Genomic DNA, 26910 nt, shown 5'->3' with positions numbered 1-26910 from the left:
CTGAGTTAACTTTGAATGCGTTCCAGTGGCGAGCAGTGATGTTTTAACTGTCCATCTTTGTTTTAAACCAGCATCAGTGACAGCAGCAGCTCCCAAGGCCTGTCCCAACCCTCCACACAGACGACGCAGTACCTGCGAGCTGACACCCCCAACAACGCCACGCCAGTAACCAGTAAGTGTTAATCTAAGGACAGACTTATCCAGCCATGCCGCAGTCAGGAGGGAGCTCTGGGGCTCAGGAGTGATCCCATCTCCATGTGTTTCTGATGGTTGTGTTATTCTTTTCATCTCTTTTTGCTTCCAGCTTTACTTGAAATGGTATGAAGTAGCTAAAAAGAGCAGTGAATGAAAAGGAAGGGTGGCAGTGGTTTGTATTCTCTGTGGTTGACTGGTCTGGTAACTGATATCATGGAATCTCTTGAGCTGGAAGGGACCCACAAGGATCATCCAGTCCAGCTCCTGGCCCTGCCCAGGACACCCCAACAATCCCACCCTGTCCCTGAGAGCGTTGTCCAAACCCTCCTGGAGCTCTGGCAGCCTTGGGGCTGTGCCCACTGCCCTGGGGAGCCTGGGCAGTGCCCAACCACCCTCTGGGGGAAGAACCTTTCCCTGAGATCCAACCTGAACCTGCCCTGGCACAGCTCCAGCCATTCCCTGGGGTCTTGTCACTGGTCACAGAGGACAGAGATCCCACGTGCAGCACGAGGGAAAGGCTCCTGGTCACTCCAGTGAGGCTGAACAGCCAAGGAACTGCACTCCAGGTGTGTCCCTGCACTGTCCAGCTTCCCTCCAGCTGGAACAGTCCCTTCCCTGGAGCAATGCTGCGTGGGATAGCCCTCCACTAGACAATAATTTGAGGAGCAAAAATTCCACAGATAATAAATATATAAATATATAACACAGATAATAAATAAATAAATACAGAATTAACACACAACCCAGCTGATCATTGCACAGTTGCGTTAATTGGGTTTTCAGTAACATTTAAATTTTTAAGAAAATATTACCAGAGTAATTCTCAAGATTTCTCTAATGATTCATAAACTTGTGCAAAAGTACTCTGTCCTTTCTGACTCTGCTGGTGTCTCCAGATGTGTGGAAGTGCCAGCAGAGGGCACTGGTAGTTTGGTTATGTCCTGCTGGGGTCAGGCGTCTTCCCTCTTCATTTCCTCCTTGTCAGGGCACTGCAGGGAGGTGTTAGTCACCTTTCCTTGGGGTTAATAAAGAGGCACTTTATTATTATGTATTATTGTTATCTCGTGGCACTACAGGGAATCCTTGTGTGATTTCTTTCCCTGCTGATGATTCTTCACACAGCATCTTGTGTTTTTTATTGCTCAATCCTCTTTTTAAGATGAATACACGACGTTTTTAGGGCCGTGCTGGTCTGTACCTGTAGGTGGTGCTGAGGTGAAGCCGTGTGCTTGTATTTTCATTCCAAGGGTATTTATGTTGGATTGTTTGGCTCTGCTGGCTCCTCAGGTTATCCTACGTTACGGATAGAGAAGAATGATCTCAAAAGTGTCACTCTCATGGAGGCCAAAGCTAAAGTGAAGGACATAGCCATCTCCAGGGAGAGGATAACCCTCAAAGACGTGCTCCAGGAAGGTATTTACAGCACTCAGACACTTTATTCCTGCCCCACGATGCCGATATATAAATACACAGATATTGATATATAAATATACACAGATTTTTATTGCTGGATTTTTCTGAGGTTATTAATGGGTGACATTTCTGATCTTTATATAACTTTGGTGGAAGAGAGGAACAATGAGTGATGTTTGCACTTGGGGTGTGGGGAAAGCAGTTTCCAGAATTCATTAGAATGGGGGAGCAACTAAAAGGAAATCATTGGGCTTGTCTGTCTTACCAGTCTGGCCCCTTAAATAAAGGAAGGTGTTAGATGGCTGAGGAGTGAGGGAATCATTTGGGGCTGTAAGTGGCCAGGTAACTAATTTTTGAGAATTCCTGCTCTTAACAACAAAAAAAATCAAAGTGAAAACAACCCAAAGACCAGAAAAACTTCAGTTGTCCAAACTCAGTGTCTCAACTTGATAACCTTTGATCTGGAAATCTAATCAGCAGATGCCACATTTACAGCCCTGATATCAAAAATTCAGAAATTACCAGGTTCTTTTCATAGAATATCCTGAGTTGAAAGGCACCCACAAGGATTCTGGAGTCCAACCCCTGATTGTTCATTTTGGAACTGTTCCTGCACAGTGTTGATTGATTCTTGTTGATACCAAATTTGGGAAATAAGCTTATTTAGGGTTTTTTACCATTAATGTCTGAGTCTGTGTTCCCTGAGCAATCGAACTTCCCAGAGCTGGAGATCTGAGGTGATCATCCTTTGGAGGCAGGACTGCTGAATGCTCTGTGTTAGTCTGACCAGCAGTGGGAGGACCTTTGCTCCCGTTTGCCGTGTGCCTCTGAAGGTCTGGGGGCACAGCTCCGTTCTCAGCTCCAGTGTGAGCTCTGCAAAACCTTCCTCGCTCGTGCCTTCCTTGGAATGTGCCTTGTTTTCCCCTGTGCTCTGCCTGTAGCTGGGGTGTTGGGAGTCATCCATGACTAGAATTGACTCAGTGCCCCAGCAGCACTTCAGATGTTTGGTGACAGAGCTGGATGAGTCTTAAAGGATTGCAGTATTGATACTTAATTTGAGTGGATTCTGCTGCTGTCATTAGTTCACTCTCATACTTGTCCCCCTAAATTCTTAGTTATCTAAAACCTTCAGGATTTACTGCCTGTAGTTGTGAATCCACCTCATGCTGGAGAGCTGGTTGGGTTCTATATTGGCGATTTTATGGGATTTATAGACACTTTAATTGCCATTGCTCCTCACTTTCTGCTGTGGCTGATACATCCTAAAGTAGTGTTTTCTTAATAGATACTCTCTTAATGTTATCAGTGTGTTTTACCCACTTAATACTAATTGTATGTTCTCTTTCCAGGCACCTTTGGGCGCATTTTCCATGGAATTCTAATAGAAGAGAAAGACCCCAGTAAAGAGAAGCAAGTTTTTGTCAAAACTGTTAAAGGTATGTTTGCAAAAGGATTGGGTTTGTGTGCAGGTGTTTGAGTTGTGGTGCAGACTGAGGGTACCAAACCTGGCTCTAAGAACAACTCTCCCTCCCCAAAATATGCAAATGATTACTGCTTAAAAAGCAAAAGCAGTTTGGATACTGCCTTCAGCCAGAGAGAACAGCAATCTTATATGGAAGAAAAATGCATATATTCTCTACCACTGCCTTCAGCTATTTTCCCTGGAATACTTTCACTTATTATTGTTCTAAGTAAAAGTCAGATTGGTTTTTTTCCCTAGCATGTCACTGCTCTTTCCATCCACAGCCTTATTGCCTGCAAATTGCTGAAAACCACCTAAAATACATCTTGAAAATCTTCTATAAATGTGTGAATGTGCACAAGGCAGGGCATGGGCTCTGCCTTCCTTAAGCTTTGCTGGTGAAGTGTGAGAATTAGCATTCAGAACTGAACTGATACAAATAGAGCATCTGTGTCCAAGAAATATTTTGTTGGGGGAATTGAAATGGTGACAGGTAGACTTAAGAAACAAGGTAAGTAGAGATGAAAACCATATTATATATATCCTGTGTATATATTACATATATCCTACATATATCCCTACATTACATGTATCTACATACATCCCATCCTCTGCACTCATCATTGTAGGAGTCTTCTGGTAGCTGAATTCCCAGTGCAGTGGTTGTTTCACCACTTATTTTTGTCATTTCAGTTGGGTGCATTATTGTCTTTTGGTTTCTCATTTTACAACTTCTTTAATTCTTAAGAAAAAAAAAATTAGTCTTCTATAAGAATCACAACTTTTTACATTTTTTTGCCTTACTGTTAATTTTTAAAGATCCTGATTTGAAAGAAGAAGGTGGGAAATGGTGAAGCTGCTGAATTTTGTTGCTGTTGAATCTTTCTGTTACCCATTTATTCTCTGCCATCTTTAATATGTTGCTTAAAGAAAGCAATTTTCTTGGTCTGTTTCTTGCACAATCTTGTAATGTTCTTTTCTCTGGCATGTCATAGAATCACAGAATGAATCAGGGAATCTCAGAATGGGTTGAGTTGGAAGAAACCTTAAATTTCGTCTCATTCCACTCCCTGCCATGGGCAGGGACACCTTCCACTAGCCCAGGTTGCTCCAACCTGGCCTTGGACACTTCCAGGGATCCAGGGGCAGCCACAGCTTCTCTGGGCAACCTGTATCAGGGCCTCACCACCCTCCCAACCAACAATTCCTTCCCAGTATCCCATCTATCCCTGCCCTTTGGCAGTGGGAAGCCATTCCCCTTGTCCTGTCACTCCAGCCCTTGTTCAAAGTCCCTCTCCAGCTCTTCTGGAGCCCTTTTAGAGGCTAGAAGGGGCTCTAAGGCCTTCCTGGAGCCTTCTCTTCTGCTGCCTTCTGTTCCCCCTCCTGACAAACCCTTCTGACTGTCATTTTGCTTTTATTTAATATAGTTTCCAAAATACTTGGCCCATGGCACGTGGGTTGCTTTTTATAACATTGGATTAAACAGCACGACAAGATTTGTCAGAAGAGATCTTAATTTAGCTGCCTCCCATCACCACTTATGGAATTGCTATCCCAAAATGCAGCTTCCAATCCACTCCTAAATCCATACTTCTTTCTCCCTTGGATCTGTAGCACAGTTAATCCTGATTCCTCTTGCCCATCCCTTTGCAGGGAAGGATTCACTGGCTGTGGTGAACTGGAGCGTGGTTTTAGGAGAGTGATGGCATTCACAGGATCAGTCTGCAGAGAATTTCCCAGCTTTGGAAAGGATCTGTGTGGAAAAAGTTCAGAGTAGATTTTGGTGACACTTGTCTGGTTTGGGCAGCAGGGAAAATAACTGTAACCAGCCTCTCTCCTCTCAGCAGCTCAGTTGCAGTGCTAATATTGGGCAGCTTCGTTTTCCTACCCTGGCTGTGATGTGTGTGTGTGTGTGTGTGCAGCTGGGACATGTAATAAGTTAGGAATTTGATCTGTTTGGGAAAAAAGCCCTACTCTCTTGTAACAGGAGTTTTTCCTTGATCTCATTCATCCTGTGGCCACACACACGCTGCTGTTCTGGCACAGGCAGAGCAGGGCAGGACCATAAAATTGTGATGGATATGAGAACTATTAAAGTGACTTAAGTATCTCTTCGCTGAAGGCAAGAAAGGAGCCTGGGAGTCATGGAAAAGAGACAAGGAAAAAAGGCTTTGTCTGTGGAGTTAAATTATCCCTTCCCAAAAGTACAAACTACTCCAAAACTGTCTTGTTTTACTCTGAGAGGGATCAAATGAAGCCCATTTGGTGCCCTGAATGTCAGAAAGCAATGGAGGGGGGGCTGTGGGGTGGTTTAGGTCTTTGGAAAGTGAACTGTGAGCTGGAGTTCTTTCAGGAGGTGCTGAGAGGAAAAATAACCTTCTAGAGAGGAAAAACATCTTTCTTTTCACCAGGAACAGAGCTTGAGAAACTGAATCCATTGTTTTCGCTGTTCTGACATTAAGGGAGTTGTTATGGCTTTAAACCTGGAATTGCCAGTGAAATCATAGAATTGTAGATCAGTTTGGGTTGGAAGGGACCTTAAAGATCATCCCATTCCACCCCCTGCCATGGGCAGGGACACCTTCCACTAGCCCAAGTTGCTCCAAGTCCTGTCCAACCTGGCCTTGGACACTTCCAGGGATCCAGGGACAGCCACAGCTTCTCTGGGCAACCTGTACCAGGGTCTGACCTCGCAGTAAAGAATAAATAATTAAAATTTTCTTCCTTATGTCTAGCGTAAATCTACCCTTTTCCAAGCTAAAGCTGTTGTCCTTGTCCTGTCACTACAGACCATGATCACAAGTCTCTCCCTGTCTGTCTTATAACCCATCTTTTAGTATTGAAAGGCCACAGAAAGGTCTCCCTGGAGCATTTTCTTCCCCAGGCTGAACCACCTCAACCCAACAAGAACTACAGATGGGACTGGGAGGCTTCCCTGGACCATGAGCTCAGATCTGTTGGCTTTTGGGAGAAAGAGCTCTGCTCTCTAGGGAAGGTACCAGGGAAGGGTTGTTGTGCTGTTCAAGGAATGGTTTCTGATTGCTGCTTGTTAGGAATACCCATGAATGAATTCTGGAAACTCTTCCTGTGTCCCTCCTTCAGCTGCCAGTGTCTTACAGCATCCATAACTTTCAAGTGGGATTGTTTCCCATAACGTGGACAGAGGGGATGTGCTGTCAGTTTTCTTATTCCCTATCCCAGGGAAGGGGACTGTTGTGGCCCTTGTGCTCCTCAGGCTGTAGGTACATCTCTATTTCCTGCTCTGAGGGGAGGGTTTGCAGCCTTGCCAGCTTGCCTCTTCCCTATCTTTTATCTCTCCCAGGGGTTGATTCTTTTCCCCAAAGGATCAAAAAGCACAAAGAGTTGGCTGGTTATGACAGTGGCTGCAGCAGCCTTTCCCACTTTGCTTCCCTGATGCTTTCCAGCCCTCCAGGAAGATGTTGAGCATTGCTATAAACCTGAAGAATGCTCAGTGAAACCTTGATTTCTCTGAGCTTAGTGCTTGTTCCCCTTCTTGAAGTGACCTGTTAAAGGAACCAGTAATACATGAAAACTGAGGGAGCCTGGACCTGCTGAGTGTCCTGAGAGGCTCTTGAAGTGGAAGAGCTCATCCAGAGGGTTTCCAGCAATATATTGTATTCCCTGATTTTCCAAGTTGGGATTGACATATTAGGTCAGACTCTCAGAGAGCAAGTTTGAGGCTGATGAGGCACCATCAGTGCAGGGAGAGAATAGATTGGAGTGTGCTCATTTGGCATGATTGGGCTGGTTTCTCCTCCACCACAGAGTTTAGGACTTTCATTTGAACCATTCCTTAAGATACTGGAGTAGCTTTCAATCAATTCAGTGATTACTTGTTCTGTAGCTCATAAGTTGATAGGACTGAGAAGTTGGAGACACTTCTCTTGCAGCCTCAACACCACATCTTTTATAAAGACACATCTTTTATAAAGACACATCTTTTATAAAGACACAGGCTGAAGGAGGATTCATCCCTGAGTTTCACTCCAGATCCCTTAGAAGAGTTTTTTCTTCCACCTCTAACTCTGGTTCACTCCAGGGAGAAAGTTGTAACATGCCCTGGTAGTGACAAAGTTTCTACCTGCACATTCATGAAATACATTAGGTTATAAAGTTTTTTTAATGCTGTATCATCTTAACACTTCTGAGTGTGTCTGGATGCCTGAGCCTTCCATTATGTGGAGGGCTCTGTGCCAAGGAGAGCTTAAAAGGAAAATGAATATCATTTGGCAAAATTAGAGGTGGGTTTCTGGAAGCTCTAATAACTTTGGAAATACAGAGATCCCAAGATCTGGGGAGAAGGTGTCACGTGTTCCTGCTTCCTCTGGATCCTTCATGTTGGCCACCCAGTTGTTCTGTTGTCTTTGCAGTTTACAGCTTCACTATGTTCATTTGCTAGTCCTCACTGTAAAAGTTTTAATGACTTTCATCTTTAGACTTTTCTGTGGAAAATTTGCCTTATTCCTTTTTTTAAATAGACATCCATGAGGATTAAGGATGATATTGCCAGTAAGAACACGGATACGTTATCTGCTATTTTGGGGGTTTTGGAATCCATGGATCAACACAACCTGAATAAGTTCTTTGTTAGAAGATGAGAGATTTAACATTCCCTATTTTAGCAGGGAATTTGCTTCCCTCGTTGTGTTTCTTGTTCTACAGAAGAATTGTGTTATGAGCCTGGAATTCTTCCCTTTCCAGCAGGAGGTTTCCAATCCCTCTCAGCTTTGGGAAGTGTCTTGGTTGGCACGTTTCTCCAAGCTGGCATTGCATCTCTTGCCAGTGATTAACAGATCTCCTCTGCCTTTCTTGGGAGTCTCTGGAAGTCAGAGGGGGAAAAAAACACACCTTGGATTGAAAGAACACATTGTTTAATGGTGCTTTTCCTGTGAAGGAGAAAATTCTTAGCAGAACAAATGGAATTGTGTTATTCCAGGAACATACACAGCGAGGGTGAGCTGTGCAGAGCCCTGACTCACTCAGGACCTTCTGGCCAAGGTACACTTTTGGTAAAAACAACCCATCGTGCTGTTCAGGATAACCTGGCTGCTCCCATTTCATGTTCTAACCACTTAACATTTTTCTGATGTACAAGGAAGGAGAGTTTGAAAACAAACCACCCATGGAAAGCACTGGAAACAAAGTCAATGTGTGACAAAGGTCAGCTCTTAAAACTTCATTTAACCAAAATTAACAAAGCTCTGGGGTTTGCTATCTGAGGTCATGAAAAGTGCTTTAGGACTCTTTTAGCGTTCTTGGCTACCTCTGACATTATACTTTAGATTTTTTTTATCCATTGCTAATCTAGTTAAGAGGAGATGCCCCATCCCTGGGAGCGTTTCAGGGCAGGTTGGAGCAACCTGGTCTAGTGGAAGGTGTCCCTGCCCATGGCAGGGGGTGGAACAAGATGAGCTTTAAGGTCCCTTCCAACCCAAACCACTTTGGGATTTGGTGATTCTGGTGACCTTTTAGAACATCTTCCTGCAGTGAGGAGGTGTAAGGATAGAGATCCTGAGAACTCAGAGCAGGGAAAGCAATAGGACCATTTAGGGGACTTAAGTGTGTACAAGCAGCTTTGTGTTAACCCAGCTGGAGGGTTTCTTGTTCATACTAAACAAGTACCACAGCCTGGAGCATCCACAGTTGTTCCCAAGGGATCATTTTTAAATGGATTGAATTTGCTGTTCTGGGCAGTTCATTCTTAAAGCACAGCTTTGTGAAAATATTTCGAAGTTTTAGGTTCATGCCTTAAATGCACAGCATTTAAATTAATTGTTGAAAGTGTTTAACCTCCCAAAATCAGAGTGCAGGATCCTGTTTCTGTAGAATATAGTTTATGTAAAACAAAACAAAAACCAAAAAAATCAAGAAAAGAGCTAGTGCTCATCTTCTTCAGTGTCTTCATAAGGGAAGATACCTGAATTTAAAGAATGGGGAATAAACAGCAAATTTCTGAATATCAGCCTAAAAATACACTACATATGTCATTCAATTCTAGTTCTTTAAGAATATCCTGAGACCTAAAATAATACAACATAAATTAAAAAAAATACTGAGTAGCAGCTCTTAGGGTTGATGTCTGAAGTATTGTACTGATTAATTTAAAGATTTGTTATTCCATATGCTAAAAAATAATCACCTGCAGTACACTTTGATTTACATGTAGTTAAAATCACTACTTGCATTTCAGTTTTATTTGCTGCTGCCCTTTGGACCATGACATTAGTCATGTCTCTCTTCCCCAGTTTCACTTTGCATTTACTTACACTTTCGACTTCATTTCAATGGATTATTTATGGGTTCATTTAATGGATTATTGAGCAAAGACCCTTTTCCTTGTTTCTCTTTGCTGCTGCTCCTTGGATCCTGGTGTTACTGTTGTGCAGGGAAATAAGACCATCCCCAAATCCTGCTTTTCTCTGCCCTTTTAGAACTGTGTGAGCATTTGTAATGTAGGGAAAACAGAACAACATTCCCTATTTTAGCAGGGAATTTTTTTCCTTCGCTCCAGAGGCAGGCAGGAAGCCAGGGATGTGCCATTGGCTTCCATGGTCCCTTGTCCCTGTCTGACTCCTGGGGCCTCTGGAAATTTTAAAGCAGAAATATTTTTCTGTATGTCCTTTTCCCTTCTGCCTGTGCAAAAGCAGGTTGGATCCTGACTGCTTGCATTCCTTTAGCAGTACATCCTTGTAGTGAAGGGAAGCTGTGAAAATACCTGGTAGCAGCACTAAAAATGTCCTGTGCAACAGATGTGAGCACAGGATAGTCTTGGAGGGTTGAACTTCTCCCAAAGACTCTAGTAGAAGGGTTAAAGCAGTACCCAGGCACGTGTTCCCTTTGAACTGGGGCTCAATTCTGCCTGGGAGCAGTTTTACCTAATTAATTGCTGTGCAGAAGCATCAGTAATTAAGAAGGATGTGTTGATACAGGGAGCATTTACCACCTGGAGCTGTTCTGTGGACACACTCTGTGACCTCTGTGCCTGTCACCCTTAAAGAACCAGAGCTCCTGGGCTTTGTCACAGGATATTGGGCAAAGCCCCCAGGGCTGGAAGAGAATAAGGGTTATAGAAGCTCGTGAGAACAGGCAGTTGTGTGGAAAATGGGCTGTACAAGTGCTGTGGTGAGGGAGAGTATAAGCTTTCAGTATGAGACAGAAGGAAGTTCCCTTGGGAACAAGCCGTTACAAATGGTCCAAAGGTGGGAAAAGCTGCAGGTAAAACATCTTTTTGAATCTTGCTGTTGGGAAATGTGTTTGTTAGAAGCCTTGGAGTTCCTGGCTGTTGTGTTTGCAGAGCTGCTGCTGATAGGAGTGCTGAGGGAATCTGCTGTTCCTGCCTTTAGCAGGCTGTGAAAGGACTCTGGGTTGACTTAGTTCAGTTTTGGTGTCGTGGAGAAGTTGGTAAAAATCAAGTAGATTCTTTCTCCCCGTGAGCCAGGCAGGGCCCCAGCACATCCCAGCACAGAGGGATTAGCCTCTTCTCCAAAAATAGCAGTGCCAGGAGTCCCATTGTGCCTGGCTGCAAACAAATACTGTGATATCATGAGACAAACCTGCAGCTCTATGAAAGCTGCTTGAAATCCTGCCTTGTTCTTGCTCTGGGCCTTGGCAAAAGGTAAAACCAGGCCCAGAAAGGGTGAAACCAGGGCTTTGAGGGCATCTTCCTCTCTGGAATGTGTTTATATCTATCTCAAATAGTCTTGCTTTTAAGCACCTTCTGAAAGTTGGACCTTTTTGGTCCTAATTGAACATCTATAGTTGCCACTGGGTGTTAAATCTTCCTCTTAACTCACCTGAAATCTCTGCTCTTCATTTACTCAGCTACTGATGTGCGATCACCTTGTGAAAACCAGGCTGCACCTCATCATCATCCAGCTGCAACTGCATGAATTGCTGAGCTCTGACATATTCTTAATCACAAATAATGGTAATCTGTCAGACTTCAACTCTTTTCAGGGCTTTGAGGAAGTTGTGCACCAAGCCCTTGTTGCCTTGCCCCGGAGAGTTCAGCTTAAATTCAGGGCTGTTTCCTTGTGCCCAAATTTAATGCATGGGAGCCTGTGACCTCAGTTGTGTCTTCAAGTAGCTGTTCTAACTTCAGAGGTTCCTGGCTCTGTGGGAGGCTCTCCCCCTGTTCCCCCTCTCCAGCTACGTGTGTGGCTGTGCTCATATCAAATGACTTCATGGATCCGGTGCAGACAAAGGAGCTGCCGGAGCCCGTGGGCATTCCGTGGGTTTGACAGGATCCTTCCCCAGCTCTCACCTGTGTGGGGGCACAGACAATGCCCACATGGATTGCTCAGAGATCTAATGCCTGGTTTTAGTACAGGGTGATACTTTGGCCCAGGCAGGAGGATGAAATCTGGAAGATTCGTCCCAGAATGGCCTCGTAAAAACATCTCACCAAGCTGGAATTGCTCTGGGGCTCCTATTTCTCATATCAGCCAGAAATGCTGTGGGTTTCCTGGATTGATCTGAAGGGTTTTCATACATGATGGTCAGATTCACCAGGTCCTCACAACAAAATGTATTACTACCAAAATCACCTTCACCCTGATCTGTGAAGACCTGACTGTTGGATGCTCAGCTGTGGTTATAGCCTATTAAATGAGGCAGAGTTAAATGAAAAGTTAAATGAACTTTTTCTTGTGTAACTGATGACAGTGGCCTTAAAAGGAAGTCTGACTGCTATGGGGACTGTTGCAGTAGTATTGTGGTGGTATTTTTCCCCCTTTTGACTAGAATCACTCAAAGAGGTGATTTACATTCTGTTTTGAATTATATTGAGTACAAAACAACAACAGTTGAATTGCGTGGTGGTACTTAATTGGCATTGGTCTCAGCCTTTTACTGCTATTGTTTATTCTGGGTCTGTTGAATTTGTTGGTGTTGGGTAAGTCTTTTTTCTATGCAGAAAACAAGGAAATAATATTGATAAGCAAACACAATACAGATGCTGAGACTGTTTCACGAGATAAGATTTTGATTTCCGTATATACTTGACTGGGAGTCAATTGTCCCTTTGGGTGCTCAACCACTATGAGGTGGAAAGAAAGCACCAGAACATCACAGTGACCTGCTGGAAACCTCCCTGAGTGCTGGAAAGGGAAAGGCAGTGACAGGAGAGTGTCATCCCTGACAGAGTTACCGTGAAGAGATGAGTAGGTGCATTGTCCAAAGCAGCTCGACTCGTTCTGTAGATGTTAAATCCACTCTTAAATAATCTCTGATTTAAAGCTTCAAATTATTACTTGGTGGCTCTTATAATTAAAAGCAAACCAGTTCAGCAAGCGCAGGTCCAGAGAGTGCATGAGTGGGTTAATCAGCTTGAACTCACACCCAGGAATCGCTTTCCTCCCTTGTCATGTGCTGGGTTGAAGAGGTTGAGGTCTTTGAGTCCTGTAATTAATGCATTTACACCTGGAGCTCTGTGCTGGTAGCCTGCTCCTCTGACCTCTCACAATCTGCTTTTACCTCTCCATTTTTAATGCTTTAGAACAGTTGGCTGATTCAGCATTCAGGCCTGTATCATTTAATGCACTATCTCGGTTTTTCTTACTTGTTTCCAAACCCTTTGCAGTCTCTCTCCTGCATCTCAAATAATTCACACAGCAAACCTGTCATGCCTCTGTGTTGGAGTGCAAACCAGAGGCTCCAGCTGGTGGTGGCTTAAATGTCTCCTGCACTGCAAGAGTTTGTACATACCATCCCCCCATATGGAATTGTTATCAAATACAAGGGAATAATGAAGTGGTTTAGTTTGGAAAAGCCCTCTAAGACCATTGAGTCCAACTGCTCCCCCAGCACTGCCAAGGCCACTACTATCCCATGTCCCCAAGTGCCACATCCACATGGCTTTTAAATCCCTCCAGGGATGAGGACTCCACCATTGCCCTGGGTGTCTGTGCCAGAGCTGGACAGCCCTTTCCATCAAGAAATATTCCCCAGTATCCAATCTGACCCTCCCCTGGCACAGCCTGAGGCCGTTCCCTCTCCTCCTGTCCCTTGTTCCCTGGGAGCAGAGCCCGACCCCCCCCCCCGGCTCCCCCCTCCTGTCAGGGAGTTGCAGAACCAGAAGGTCCCCCCTGAGCCTCCTTTTCTCCAGCTGAGCCCCCCCAGCTCCCTCAGCCCCTTCCCAGCTGCATTCCCTTCCCTGCACATGCTCCAGCCCCTCAGTGTCTTTTTTGTTGTGAGGAGTCCAAATGCACTGGTTGATGCATCCCATAATATACTGCAGCCATAATTGTCACTAATTTAATGGCACCTCTCTCTGGGCTTTTCTAGTGCTCCCACATCACTCAAAACTCAGCCCAAGTCATGTTTTCCCTTGCAGGGTTCAGGCTCAGTTAGGAAGGGGTGTCAGGGCTGCACAGGGAGCAGGCTCAGACCATGGAGAATGAAAAGAAGAGCAGATGAGTTCTTGCCTCTTCTTCCTCCCAGGGCAGTAAAATCTTGGCTTGAATCATGGGCAGTATGTAAATCCCCCCCTTAAAGCAGCAGGGAAAGCTGATGAGGCTGAGCTGGGCTCTCCTGTGCCAGCTTCTTGCCAAGGCACACCAGGACTAGTCCCAGCATGAGGGAGGGATGGAAAATGCACCCAGGAATGAGGAGGGTGGGATTGGGAGAGCTCTTATTTACGTCACCTTAAGCTTCCCTGTAGGTTCTTACCACCTGAGAGGGGAAAAAGCCCCGAATACACAAATATTGGTGGGGAAGGGGTTGCAGGCACCACTTGTGCTTCTGCCCACTGGATGGAGGTGTTCTGCCCATTGCCATAGGTCACTGGAGTTACCACAGATGCCTGAATTTTAGCTGGCAGCAGGGATTTGATTGATTTATTTATTCATTTTTAAAGGTGGAGAAGGAAACACCAAAGCTCTAAGGTTACCAAGAGTCAAGTGGGCAGAGCAGAGAGCAAGGAAATAAGTAAACCTAGAAATCAATGGTCTCCAGCAGTGTGGCTGTGAACTGCAGACACCTGTACTGGTAACTGAGCAGCAAAGCAGTGTCCTCAGAGCACATCCACGTTTGGGAAACACGTGGCATGGGCCCTGCTTCCACCAGCCCTGGCGCCTGGGCAGGATGTGCCCCACAGTGCCCAGTGCAGGCAGCTGTGCCTGCCCAGAAGCTGTCAGGAAGTGGCAAAAATACAGCCTGTCAGCACCTGGAGTGTGGCTTGTTTCCCTTCTCGGCGTCACCCCACTCGTTCAAGCAGAAATAACCCTCAGAACTTGGCTTACTCACATGGGGCTTTTTAAATTCCATTTTAAAAAGGGAGGCAAACAAGTTCTGTTTGTGCTCCAGTGACCTCAAGTGACTTGAAAACGTGGAGTGAATTGTAATGGATGTGTTGGTTTGATTCCAAGGCTGTGTCTGTGGTTCCCTTTTCCCCCTAGATCAGGCCTCGGAGGTGCAGGTGACAATGATGCTGACTGAGAGCTGCAAACTCCGAGGACTTCACCACAGGTAAGGCAAGCAAGGGGTGTGACAGAACTGACCCTGGGAGCTGGAAATCCCTGTGCTAAAGCTAAAACTCCCTGAGGGGGGAAAGGGAACTGTTTGTTTAGAATTCAGTGAGACTTTTATAGGATCGTGGAATCCCAGACTGGTTTGGATTGGAAGGGACCTTAAAGCCCATCCAGTGCCACCCCCTGCCATGGGCAGGGACACCTCCCACTAGCCCAGGTTGCTCCAAGCCCCGTCCAACCTGGCTTTGGACACTTCCAGGGATCCAGGGGCAGCCACAGCTTCTGTGGACAACCTGTGCCAGGGCCTCCCCACCCTCCCAGGGAAGAATTTCTTCCCAATATCCCATCAAATCCTGCCCTCTGGCAGTGGAAAACCATTCTCACTCATCCTATTCCTGCAGGCCCTTGTCCAAAGTCCCTCTCCAGCTCTCTTGGAACCCCTTTAGGCACTGGAAGGGGCTCTCAGGTCTCCCTGGAGCTCTCTCAGCCTTGCCTAAAAAACAGGATTGTATTAAGAGCAGTAGCAGGTTCTTGGGGAATCATACTTAAAAATTGAACCAAAATGACCCAGCCCTCCTCTCTCATCATTCAGACTGAGCTGTTGTCTTCCCTTTTGTAAGTGAAACTATTTTTTAAAAGTTCAAAAAACTTTTCTTGTCTACACTGCCCATAAAGCTGGGACCTTCATGGGTCTGTAGAGCTCATGGGTGTGACACCTGACTGTCAGACGCCTTCAGGTAAGAGCAAGAAACTTCAAAATTCCCTTTTAAAAATCATCATATCTCTTTGGAGACTTTTACTAACAAGTTTTAAATAGGAAATACAGGTATTTAAAAAAGTGATTGATGGAAATTTGAAACTCTGTCCAGTTTGGTTCAGTTTCCTATGAATGTATATATTGATATTTATATATTATTATATATATTTATATATTGATCTATTTATATTTATAGAATGATACTACAGGGAGATGTTTAGAAACACCACAGCATGGGAGTTACCTGGGCCATAAGAGGGTTGGAAGGGACATTTAAAGTGGTTTAGTGGTGACCTTGGCAGAACTGGGTTAAAGGTCTTTTCTAACTTAAATGATTCCCTGGTTCTAAAACTGTTTGTGTAGTTAGAATACAATTTGATGCTTAGCTGATTCAAAACTACATTTTTCTGTTCTGTCACTTTGCAGTGGATCAAACATGATGTTTTGACTTTTTTTTTTTTTGGTTAAACTACTGTAAGGGAACTGTATATTCTGTGTCTGTAGTTGCCTTTAGAATTATACACTTCCCAGCTGAGGATATATCACTTTGGAGTCCAAATGATAACCTATATTCACAGCAATTTATTTCAGCCCTTTTGGACCAAATGGAAAAAATTTGGAGGGTTCTTTCCTAATGGGAAGGTAATCAAATATTGCATTTATTAAGAAGAGTAATGTCTAGGGCTTCAATTATTTGGACATGTTGTGCTCAGGAGTTCATAATACAAGATTAAATGCTGTTCTTCAACACTGAATTAATTTCAGTTACTGTGTTTAGGGATCAGAAATATTTTTTACCAGATTTCAGTTCCATAAAATGAGGAATTTCTCTGTCTTGCAGGAATCTGCTGCCTATCACCCATGTCTGTATAGAAGAGGGAGAGAAACCAATGGTGCTGCTGCCATACATGAACTGGGGGAACCTTAAACTCTTCCTGCGACAGTGCAAGTTGGTGGAGGCCAACAACCCTCAGGTACACCCAGGAATCTGGGAATTCGTGCCCATTAAGCCTGGATTTGGTCTGTCACCCGTGTTTGTGCCTTCAAAGGAATAGTTGTGGCATTGGTGTGACCTGCAGAAGAGGTTCCCCAGCAAGTGTTGGCCTTGATCCATACTAGGAAAGCGTTCCTGGCTGTGTTTATCAGCATGAGGCTGAGAGACCTCTGACTAGTATATCAGTATATCAGTGGTATATCAGTGCATCTTCAAATTATCCTAAAAAATAGAGAAAACAGTGTCTGATTGTGGATTTAAATTAGGGGAAATCCTGTCTGGAGGAATTTCAGATTTTCTGATTTTAGTTTTGGTGTAATTAACATTCCCTTTAATTACTGTAGTTCTTTGTTAGTCAAATAACTGGATTTATTGAACTTTAGATAAGGGAAGCAATCTCTGATTTATTTTTTTTTTAATTGCTGTGGGTGCTCTTTAGCATTAATAACTTTGCTGTGTTTCCATGGGACCTGTGGCATATATTTCCTGAAAGAAAATATGCTTGTTTTTAATAATTTGAATTATCTTTTAGTGCTGGATGTGTATATATAGTAAAACTATCCCTCTTGTTAGAATTACCTTGTTTTCAACTTCACCTTGGTTTGGATTCTTTAGAATAAATCAGGCACAAAATGAAATCCCAAGGTGAGGATTTCTTCCTGTTATGTACCAAATTTCAAACTAGCCACTTTATTATCATTTTAATGTAATATTTGGTTTATTTTAACCCTGGTCTTGCAGCTTCAGTGTGTTCCCCACATCCTCAGGTTCCTGAAACACTATAGAAGTGGAAGAGGGAAGGCAAGCTATAAATATGTGTAAGATTTTAATTTAGGTAGGACTGTGAAGTTGCAAAGGGAGCTGGAGCAACAGCATTGGCTACTGGTTTTCAGCAGTAGAGAGCAACAAGGGACTGTTTGTGCTCCTGCCTGGAAATGAGCTGGTTTTCAGGGAGATGAAGTGAAAAAAGTGTGGTAAGAAGGGTAAAATCGACCACTTTTACCTGTGTTCACCTCTAATCAAAGGAAAAGCAGGTGCAACTTGGAAACATTTGCCCTTGGAATGTCAGAAAAAGGAGGGAAAATTTAGAATAAGGGGTTTTCCTGAGTGTCCCTCAGATCTGTAGGGACTAGAAGGCATCAGGCACTGAAGGGGAGGGGAGGGGCACTGCAGCACACCCTCTGACCCTGCAGGCACTGGGCTGGCAGTGATTGCTGTTCTGTGTGGGCTCTTGCAGGCCATTTCCCAGCAGGACCTCGTCCATATGGCCATCCAGATTGCCTGTGGAATGAGCTACTTGGCCAGACGGGAGGTCATCCACAAAGACCTGGCTGCTAGAAACTGTGTGTAAGTACTGCCTCCTCTGGGGCTGGAGCTCTTCCAGTCACCCTGATCTCTGCTCCCAGGTGTCTCGCTGGGCTTTTTCCTGAGTTTTAGGTGACTGGTTTTGTCAGTGAAGCTGTTTTCCTCCAAACCCAGGGTGGACCAGGTTTTAAAGGAAGCAGAACATCCCCACTGTAAATACTTCTGCTGGGTTTGTCTATCACTTTTTTTTTTTTTAAGTCTTGAAAAGAATTAAAGCTTCCCTTCAGCTTTAATAAGAACTTGGAATATCTCTGACAATTTATCAGTGATGGATTTTTGTATGATGTTGGTTTTCTTGGTTTTTTACCCTTAGGTAATGGCTTCATGGCTTTGGTCATTGGCAGATTTTTTTAGTTCCCAAGTGATGGATGAATATAAATGAGCTTTGGAATGGTAGAAATACCAGAGTAGGGTTTGAGACCATCTTCTGGCTGGAATACACCCTCAAAATGTAGAGATGGAGGTGTTTGGTGGCTTTCTATGAACCAAATCCCTCACATGATCTCTGCTCACCCTCTACCTGCTCTTGTGCTCCCTAAGGATGCTCAGTGGGATGGACTTCTTGGGAGATACTGTTCCTAATTCCTATTGCTTTTCCTTACTGGTGCACACGTTGAGGAAGAAGTGCTACCACAGGGAGCAAAGATCACAAACATCAGGGAATCCCCTGGAGCTTTAGGGTTGGAAAGAGAAGGAGATGCCAGTGGCTGGGATCCCTGGAAGGGCTTTGTTCCCCCTGCCCCTCCTTCAATCCCCAGGTCTGCTCCTGTGTGATGAAAGGCTGGGAGAAGCTGGTACCAAGTGTGTCAGATCCATGTCCTAATTTTGGGAAGGGAGCCAGGTTGCATTGGTGTTGGCAAGTTTAAGGGACAAAATACTTTTGGTCTCATGTGTCCATGGCACAGTCAGGTCCAATTCCAGTGGACAGGAGGATTGCACAAGTCAGAACTCTCTAATCACTGGGAAATTGCCCTTTGGATTAAGTTTGTTTATAGATAAGTCTTCTAGGAATTTCTCTGAACTCAACAATAATTAGATATGGAAATTCCCTGGGCTGTAAATTTTGAGGATAATGAACTGGCCTGAAAATGCATAGAAATGGGATAAATAAGAAGGTATCAGAGACTGCAAAGGGGGAAACACACAAATTGAGCATTTTTGTTTATTTTTTTCTCATTAAAGTAAATAATTGACAAGATGAGCAGACAACAAACACCGATTTGTTACCGTCTCCCCCAACCCAATGTTACTTCTGTATTTTTGTCATGAGATGTTGAAGCCAACATCTTTCCCATATTCTGAGATCAACTGTTTATGAGAACATTGAACTGTATTACACACTTCTGTAAATTCAGACAGTCTGAATTACATCCCAGAGGGGGCAATTTCTCTGTGTTATTTTGAGTCATCTTTTCTTGATTAAAAGTAAGTTTCCCTTGGTGTCCTATTTCTGACAAGCATCAATCTCTCTTGTTGAGTGGAATAAATAATATCTTACCAAATTGCTTGATTGGAGACACACTTTTAGACCACAAAAAATATTGGTTGCTAGAAGATATTACAGGATCTTTCTTTACTTTAATCCTTGCCCCATTATTACCACAGAAGTGCTGAAAGGTGTTTAATTGCTCTGGTAGGGGATCTCCAAGGGAGCAGGAATAGTTTAAGGGAGTTCCTTGTTGGCTTTAAGTGTATTTTTTTTCACTTGTAAATGTTTGATTTTATTTAATCAAGCCTGCTGATTTCTCTGGTGCTTATCTGTTGGCACAGAACAAATAGGTTCTGTGATAATATTTGCTAATCACGGAATAAGCGTGTCCTGGTGCAGGAGAATAAATGCCTTGAAATGTGGATTAGCATTCCCCAGTTAAATCCTGAGTCTGAAACTTAAGGCTGAGCAGAAATATGTGCTGTAAAGCTGTGACTCCAGGTTTGCTGAGTGCTCCTGTTCTCTCTGAATTAGCATTGACGATGCACTTCAGGTGAAGATCACGGACAATGCGCTGTCCCGGGACCTGTTTCCCATGGATTACCATTGCCTGGGGGATAATGAGAACAGGCCAGTTCGGTGGATGGCTCTGGAAAGCCTGGTGAACAATGAATTTTCCAGTGCTAGCGATGTGGTGAGTTTTTTCCCTCCTCTTCCATTTTGTAAATGTAGTTTATTGACATTCTTCCCTTTTTTCAGCCATTGGAGAATCTCAGGATGGTTTGGGTTGGAAGGGACATTAAAGTTCATCCAGTTTCACCCCCTGCCATGGGCAGGGACACCTTCCACTAGCCCAGGTTGCTCCAAACCCCGTCCAACCTGGCCTTGGACACTGCCAGGGATCCAGGGACAGCCACAGCTGCTCTAGGCAACCTGTGTCAGGGCCTCCCCACCCTCCCAGGGAAGGATTTCTTCCCAATATCCCATCAAATCCTACCCTCTGGCAGTGGGAAGCCATTTCCCCTTGGCCTGTCCCTGCAAGTCCTTGTCTACAGTCCCTCTCCAGCTCTCCTGGAGTCTCTTTAGGCACTGGAAGGGGCTCTCAGATCTCTGTATCCTTCTCTCCTCCAGGTGAAACCCCCAGCTCTCCCAGCCTGGCTCCAGAGCAGAGGGGCTCCAGCCCTTGGAGCATCTCTGTGGCTTCCTCTGGACTCGCTCCAGCAGCTCCACATCTTTGTTATGCTGGGGGCCCCTGAGCTGTGGCTCTATGACAGTGGATCCATGGCACTGGATAGATAATGGTGGCTTGTTTAGAACAGTGTCTGCTCCTGCTCCCTGCATCTGCTGCTTGTGGCAGATGGTTCTGAGAGCAGTCAGGCCCTTGTGCACAGAAAAATTGCCCATTGCATCCTGTTCCCTTGGAAGTGTTGGCAGAAAAGACAGTTAAATTCACAAGGATCATCCAGTCCAGCTCCTGGCCCCGCATAGGACACCCCAGCAGTCCCACCCTGTCCTTCAGAGCGTTGTCCAAACAATCCTTGAGTTCTGGCAGCCTTGAGGCCGTGCCCACTGCCCTGGGGAGCCTGGTCAGTGCCCAACCACCCTCTGGAAGTCAAAGTGGACATCCTTGGCTCACCCTGTGTCCATTGACACACTGTCTGCTCAGCAGAGAGCTAGGCAGGCACAGCTTAAAATAAATCCACAGCCCTCATAAATCCATGCTGACTCTTCCCACACTCCTTTATGGTTCATATGCATAGAAGTGACTTCAGGATAACGTGCTCCAAACATACACAGGAGCTGATGTTAGACTGTCTGGCCTGTAGTTCCCTGGCTCCCATCTCTTCCCGAGGGTGTCTTTATTCCACTTTTCAAGAACCTGCCCTGGTTGAGGTGACCTTTCAAAGATGGTAGGAGCAGCACTGCACTGAGCTCAGCCTGCTCCCTCAGCACCCTTGGGTGCATCCTGTCTGGCGCAGCGCTCTGGTCTGGTTTGGAAAACGTCTGAGAAGTTCTGGTTGGTTTTTTTCCCCTCGTGGTCTCTGTATTAGTGCTCAAACCACATAAACAACAAGAAAAACGAGGAAGGAAGGGAAGGTGCCAGCTCTGCTCCACAAGTACTTCTGTATTCATTGGAAAATGCGTACGGGGTTTGTGTTGTACCAAACTTGAAGACAGAAGAGGAAATCGGAGCTGCCTGTAAGAGCATGTTTTTAGAGTGCTAAATGGGCTGGAGCAAATGTTGATTTACTTTTTTTTTTATTATTATTTTAACTCTGGAACACAAAAGCCCTGTTTTTGAAGACTGGACTTGGAAATGAAAGCTTATGTAACAGTGGCAGTGAGATGTGGAATTCTATTCGGATGAAGGAACCTCAGTATCATAAACAGTGCAATTCAGCATCTGTTCCTCCCATTTTAACACAACTCCTTTTTCCCTTACATGGGTATAAATGCCACTCCCCTTCTAATACACAGTTTTAACTGCAGAGATGTGGCCAGCTGAGAGTTGTAGAGTTCAAAAACGGGCAGTTTTTCTGCGTGTTTAGAAAATACCATCTGCCCTAAATATCAACTTTGCATCTACCTGGATGCTGTTCACAGAAATCTGATGTCATATGTTTTTGTCTGCTTGCAAGGAACAAATCCAGTGATCCCCCTGCATGTAAGAGGTGAATGGGTGATGACATGTGGTACAAACAGTGTGGGTGGTGTCTGCCGAGATGTTCCAGCCTTGCTTTTTGGATGACTTTCTTCCCAATGGTTTTGCTGGCTTGAAACCTTCCCATTAATGTGTTCCTCCCCAGCCAACAGCTCTATCAGGCAGCCAGAGCGTAGGAAAACAAACCACTATTCCTGCTGAACTGTGATTCCGTGGTTTTCCCACTGTTGGACACGGAGCTCTTGAATTTCTTCGTGCCATTTTTAGGCAGTTCCTTACGGAATTACAGGAGGGGCATTCTCAGAGTGGTTTTGCTTGACTCACCCTTCATCTCATGTCCGTGTCCACCACTTGTCCCTCATTTCTTAACTTAAAAAGGGATTTTATTTCCTTTGGTGGCTGTTCAGAGCTGTGTCTGTGCCTCTGCCATTCCCAGACCTTCCCATCCGAAAACATCCCTTCCTTAAGGCTTTGATCAAGGGGAGTGGTGGGATTCCTCTTGATTAAAACAAGAATCTTGTGAGCCTTGCAGAATTCTGCCCTTTTTTAATAAATCATGATGCATGCAGCACGTGTAACCTGAGCAGTGAGTCACCAGTGTGCAGTATCAGCTCCATCTCTGGTCTCCTGGGTCTCTGGATACCAACTCATAAATCATTTTCCTTCTACTCTGCTTGTGTGTGGATTGATGGATGGACTTTTCATCCTTCTAAGCTCCTCCTGGCAAGGAGTGTCAGCTGGATGTGTTGAATGCTGATCCAGCTGTCAGGTTTACTGGGATGGAATCCTTATTTTTTTTCTCCTGAGTCCTAATTGTGAGCATACCCTCCAAATATACAGATGACTTGGATTCAAAAGAACGATGGTCTCATTCAGTCTGCCCTTCTGACCCCTTGAATTTCACAGACCTTTTTTGATGATTTTTGAGGCATTTTGAAGAACTGAAATGTAGAAAAAAATACCAATTTTATGTTAAACAGTGATTCAGTGTTCAGTATCCTTTAGATTTAAATGTTCTGAAGTGTCATAATAAAAAATGCAGTAAACACATGATTTTTAGCACTGATATCTTAGTGCAGATAAAGATTTTGACTTTAGTTCAACTTCATAGAATCATGGAATGATTTGGGCTGGAAGGGACCTTAAAGCTCATCCACTTCCACCACCCATGGGCAGGGACACCTTCCACTAGCCCAGGTTGCTCCAAGCCCTGTCCAACCTGGCCTTGGACTCTTCCAGGGATGGGGCAGCCACAGCTTCTCTGGGCAACTTAACACCAGTTCTGGGATTCTTAATTAACCCTGTTCAAGACAGCGTGTTGCCACGTGGCTATATATGGAATTTACATAAAGCTTTCTTTCTGTGCCTGCTCTTATTTCTGACTGATTCCGTGCAGTGCCTGGAGGAGCTGCCAAGGTTCAGCCTGGTTTGTTAACCCCTGCACTGTTCCTTCGCAGTGGGCCTTCGGAGTGACGCTGTGGGAGCTGATGACCCTGGGCCAGACGCCGTACGTGGACATCGACCCCTTCGAGATGGGCGCGTACCTCAAGGACGGCTATCGCATCGCGCAGCCCATCAACTGCCCCGACGAGCTGTGAGTGTGGGCAGGGTCTGATGAGCATGAAGCTTTCTGATCGGCACATTAAGCCAGGCTTGTCAGAGAAAGAGCCGGGTTTGCCTTCTTCCCCTGCCCTTTTGTTCTGCCTGTCAGACAAACCTTGGGGTGGGTGCTCCTTGTGTGCGCTGCTGCTTCCAGCTCCGGGGCCTCCAACAGAAGAAGGCCATGGAAGTGAGCCAGAAGGCCGCAGTGAGTCCAGAGGATGCCATGGAGATGCTCCAAGGGCTGGAGCCTCTCTGCTCTCTAGCCAGGCTGGGAGAGCTGGGGGTCTTCACCTGGAGGAGAGAAGGATCCAGGGAGACCTGAGAACCCCTTCCAGTACCTAAAGGGGCTCCAGGAGAGCTGGAGAGGGACTCTAGACAAGGGCCTGCAGGGACAGGACAAGGGGAAATGGCTTCCCACTGCCAGAGGGCAGGGATAGATGGGATATTGGGAAGAAATCCTTCCCTGGGAGGGTGGGGAGGCCCTGGTACAGGTTGCCCAGAGAAGCTGTGGCTGTCCCTGGATCCCTGGCAGTGTCCAAGGCCAGGTTGGACGGGTCTTGGAGCAACCTGGGCTAGTGGAAGGTGTCCCTGCCCATGGCAGGGGGTGGAACTGGATGAGATTTAATGTCCCTTCCAACCCAAACCGTTCCATAATTCCATGCTTTTAAGCAGTTGAGCAATTTCTAATGACCATGTATTGCTCCCTCCTGGATTGCCACAGGCTCATATCCTGAATCAAGCCAGCACCTCTAATCCCAGCCCATATGCTGATCATTCCAGGTGTCTGTCCTCTGACAGAGCTGTTCAGCATCATGTACTATAAGATCCAGTGTTCCTGGTCTCTCTCTGCTTGATCAGCAGGTTTCCCAGTGGCAAAGGCTGTTTTTCCCCTTCTGACTGGGGCTGTGGTCACCTGGCTGACGTCCTCCTCCTGTCTCCATGTGCCTCTGTCTTGCAGGTTTGCAGTGATGGCCTGCTGTTGGGCCCTAGATCCCGAAGAAAGACCCAAGTTTCAGCAACTGGTGCAATGTCTAACTGAATTTCATGCAGCATTGGGAGCCTACGTCTGAAACTGCAGCAGAAGATGGGATTCCCTGCTTGGGAGAAGGCATGGCATCCATCTGCAGCTCCATGCATCCCTCGGACTCGCACACGTGATGTGTATAAAGCAACACCAAAGGGAGAAAGCACTTCTTCCAAAACACTGTGCCTTAGATTGCCTTAGTAGTCTCAAGTTTTTTTTTTTGTAAGACCTCTTGGTGTTGAATATTTTCTAGGTATCACTTTTGCTAAGTTAAATCGAGACCTTTTGGTTTGCCATCAGGATTTGTTAAGTGTAGTGATAGTGAACTGAAACACGAGATTTGGATGGACTTTGCACTCTGACAGCAGACACGTGATTTTTTTTCGGAAAGTTTATGGGACTGGTAGAAAAGTGAGGAGAGGGGAAATGAAAAGCCACACTGCAGAAAATTTTCCCTGCTTTTTTAAAAAAAAAAACCCAAACGTTGAAACTGAATCTTTCTGACCAGCTCCAATGTTTGTACTTGTATGTATCTGGAATAGCTTTTTAGTATCAACTTCTTCTATTTTGAGACAACAGCACATTGTGGTTGGATCCACACGCGGCATCTGAACCCTTTTTAACCCATTCACAAATGTTCCTTGGAAAAGCTGGTCTTCAGGATACAACATCTCCTTTTTATAAAGCGATGATGTAAAAGTGATTCCAGTTTACCTCATACAGAGAGCAGTGAAGGGGGGGTAAGAATGGTGCCCTCCTTTTCAGATCAGAGGATTTTGGGGGTGGTTTTATGCGCTAACTAAGGGCCTTCAGAGAAGCGCCAGAGCAGCCCTTGGGTGGGAGTCTGTCCCCTCAGACTTCTGCCTCGCAGTTTCTCTCGTTCAAAAAGGTACTGGTTGTTTTTTTTATGGGCTTTTATGGCCTGAAATGGGCTTAAATATATAAATATATATTTGTAAAGACAAGTTGCAGAGTAAAGAACGTTTTTCTATTACACCTAACGTGAAAGCTTGGTCCCTCACCTCGCCCTGTGTGTGGAACGTGCAGGTTGGCGGTGGTTGGGCTGGAGTTGGCAGGAAGGGAAGGCGGATTACCTGCCTCCCTCCCTGTGGAACTGGTCCCTGGGACTTCAGGTATTGTCCTGCTGCCTTCCTTAACCCAAGGAAGGGTTCCACCCCGGCTTGTTTGGAGTTGAACACTGCTTAAGAGGACTGAACATGGTTTTTCAGGAAAATGTGTGCTACGCTCAGCCTCAGTAGCTTTCATATCCTGCATGTAACAGAGTTAGTTGCAGAACAGCTCCCAGCTCTCCTGGTGAGCTGTAGGTTCCATCCTCTGCCTAGTGGCACCACAGGGCAGGTTGTGCTTCAGCACACCGTGGGACATGGAGAATTGCCTTTTGTCTCTCCCCATGTGCAGAGTTGAGCACCCACAGCCTCAAGTGTTTGTGCAACTGCAGTGGTGGGAGCACTGCCCTGACAGGCTCCAGAGCCATCGGAACCTGGTGTGCCAGTGGGAGCAGCTGGATTTGGCTGTGTCACGCAGATGTGCAGCTTTTCTTCTTTCCAGAGTTCTGAACCTTGCTGAAGAAAATTAATCCTCCCTAATTAGTGTCACATGGGGCAGAGCTTTGAGTGCTCTCTGTCCCTCCAGATGCTGCAGCTTTCCCATCTGCACTTCAGGATCGGTTACCTGTGGCCAGTGAACCAAGTCTTGCTTTATCCTGAAAGGAAATTTTCCTGCTGGCTCAGGTTTGGGCATGTTGTGTTGGGCTGTGCTTGCCTGACTGATCTAAAACTGGTTTTGTTTAGTCTAGAGTCATGTGGGGAAGCAGCAGGGCTTTGCCTGGGTGGGTGCCTGTGGTCTCTTCCCTTTCTGAGCTGGGGAACTGCCCAGTGGCAGGACTTTGTTGACAGTGACATGGTTGTTGAAGCTTTCAGTGGGAGAGTTACTGACATCCAGGTGGGATCTGCTGCTCTGAGAGTTACTTGGGATTGGAAAACAGCCCGGGGTGAAAATGATGCACCCATTGTATGTGCTCTGTGGGGTGGAGTCACGTGCATCCAAGGTGTATATCTGGCAAGATCTGCTCGCATCCCACAGGTGTCAGAAGTGACACCTGACCACTGTGGCCTGGAGGAGGTTTAGGGATGTGCTGCACCTGAACCTGCTCTGCTCAGTCAGCGGGAGCTGTGGGAATGGGAAACTGCATCAGCTTTCCCTTCCCTAGGATGCTTCTCATCTACTCCCCTCAACAGAGACTGGCAGGTGCTTTAGTGTGGGTTGAGGTACAGATACAACTATTCATTTTGGAAATCTTACTGTCCTTCAAACTGGCTTCACCTCCAGGGATTAGGCTGCCCAGGGCAGTGGGGAGTCACCATGCCCAGAAGTGGTGAATAAACAAGTAAACGTGGTGTTTAGTGCTCTGTTTTAGTGGTGTTTGTTCAAAGGTTGGACTTGATGATCTTGGAGGTCTTTTCCAACCTTTAATGATTCCGTGATTCTGTGGTAGGCA

The 26910-nt window shown here is 45.4% G+C and overlaps 1 protein-coding gene and 1 long non-coding RNA gene across 3 annotated transcripts in view; one reads left to right on the top strand and one right to left on the bottom strand.

Annotated features, from left to right (window-relative positions):
- The window catches only part of RYK (receptor like tyrosine kinase), a 47367-nt gene extending 21974 nt beyond the window's left edge, over window positions 1-25393 (top strand). Inside the window, exons 7-15 of one of the 2 annotated variants that reach the window (XM_051781791.1) lie at window positions 72-172; window positions 1483-1608; window positions 2958-3044; window positions 14488-14557; window positions 16158-16290; window positions 17548-17657; window positions 19639-19798; window positions 23224-23360; window positions 24327-25393. In XM_051781791.1, the coding sequence (XP_051637751.1) occupies window positions 72-172; window positions 1483-1608; window positions 2958-3044; window positions 14488-14557; window positions 16158-16290; window positions 17548-17657; window positions 19639-19798; window positions 23224-23360; window positions 24327-24438 (1036 nt within the window). In that variant the 3' untranslated portion in view covers window positions 24439-25393. Of the gene's footprint in view, window positions 1-71; window positions 174-1474; window positions 1609-2957; window positions 3045-14487; window positions 14558-16157; window positions 16291-17547; window positions 17658-19638; window positions 19799-23223; window positions 23361-24326 lie in introns of both variants that reach the window. The other variant, XM_051781790.1, reaches the window with a different exon arrangement.
- On the bottom strand, window positions 14486-20122 carry LOC127468551 (uncharacterized). Its single transcript, XR_007903597.1, has 2 exons — window positions 19947-20122; window positions 14486-14761 (listed from the first exon to the last, which is right to left on the bottom strand). It is a non-coding gene; the product is annotated as an uncharacterized LOC127468551 (long non-coding RNA).
- Window positions 25394-26910: the final 1517 nt, after the last annotated feature.

Source organism: Manacus candei, unplaced genomic scaffold (genome assembly GCF_025592945.1).
Source record: "Manacus candei isolate 608988 ecotype Guabito, Panama unplaced genomic scaffold, ASM2559294v1 h1tg000015l, whole genome shotgun sequence".
Lineage (NCBI taxonomy): Eukaryota > Metazoa > Chordata > Aves > Passeriformes > Pipridae > Manacus > Manacus candei.
Note: the sequence above shows the minus strand (reverse complement) of the source record. Positions and strands in the feature narration are given on the sequence as shown.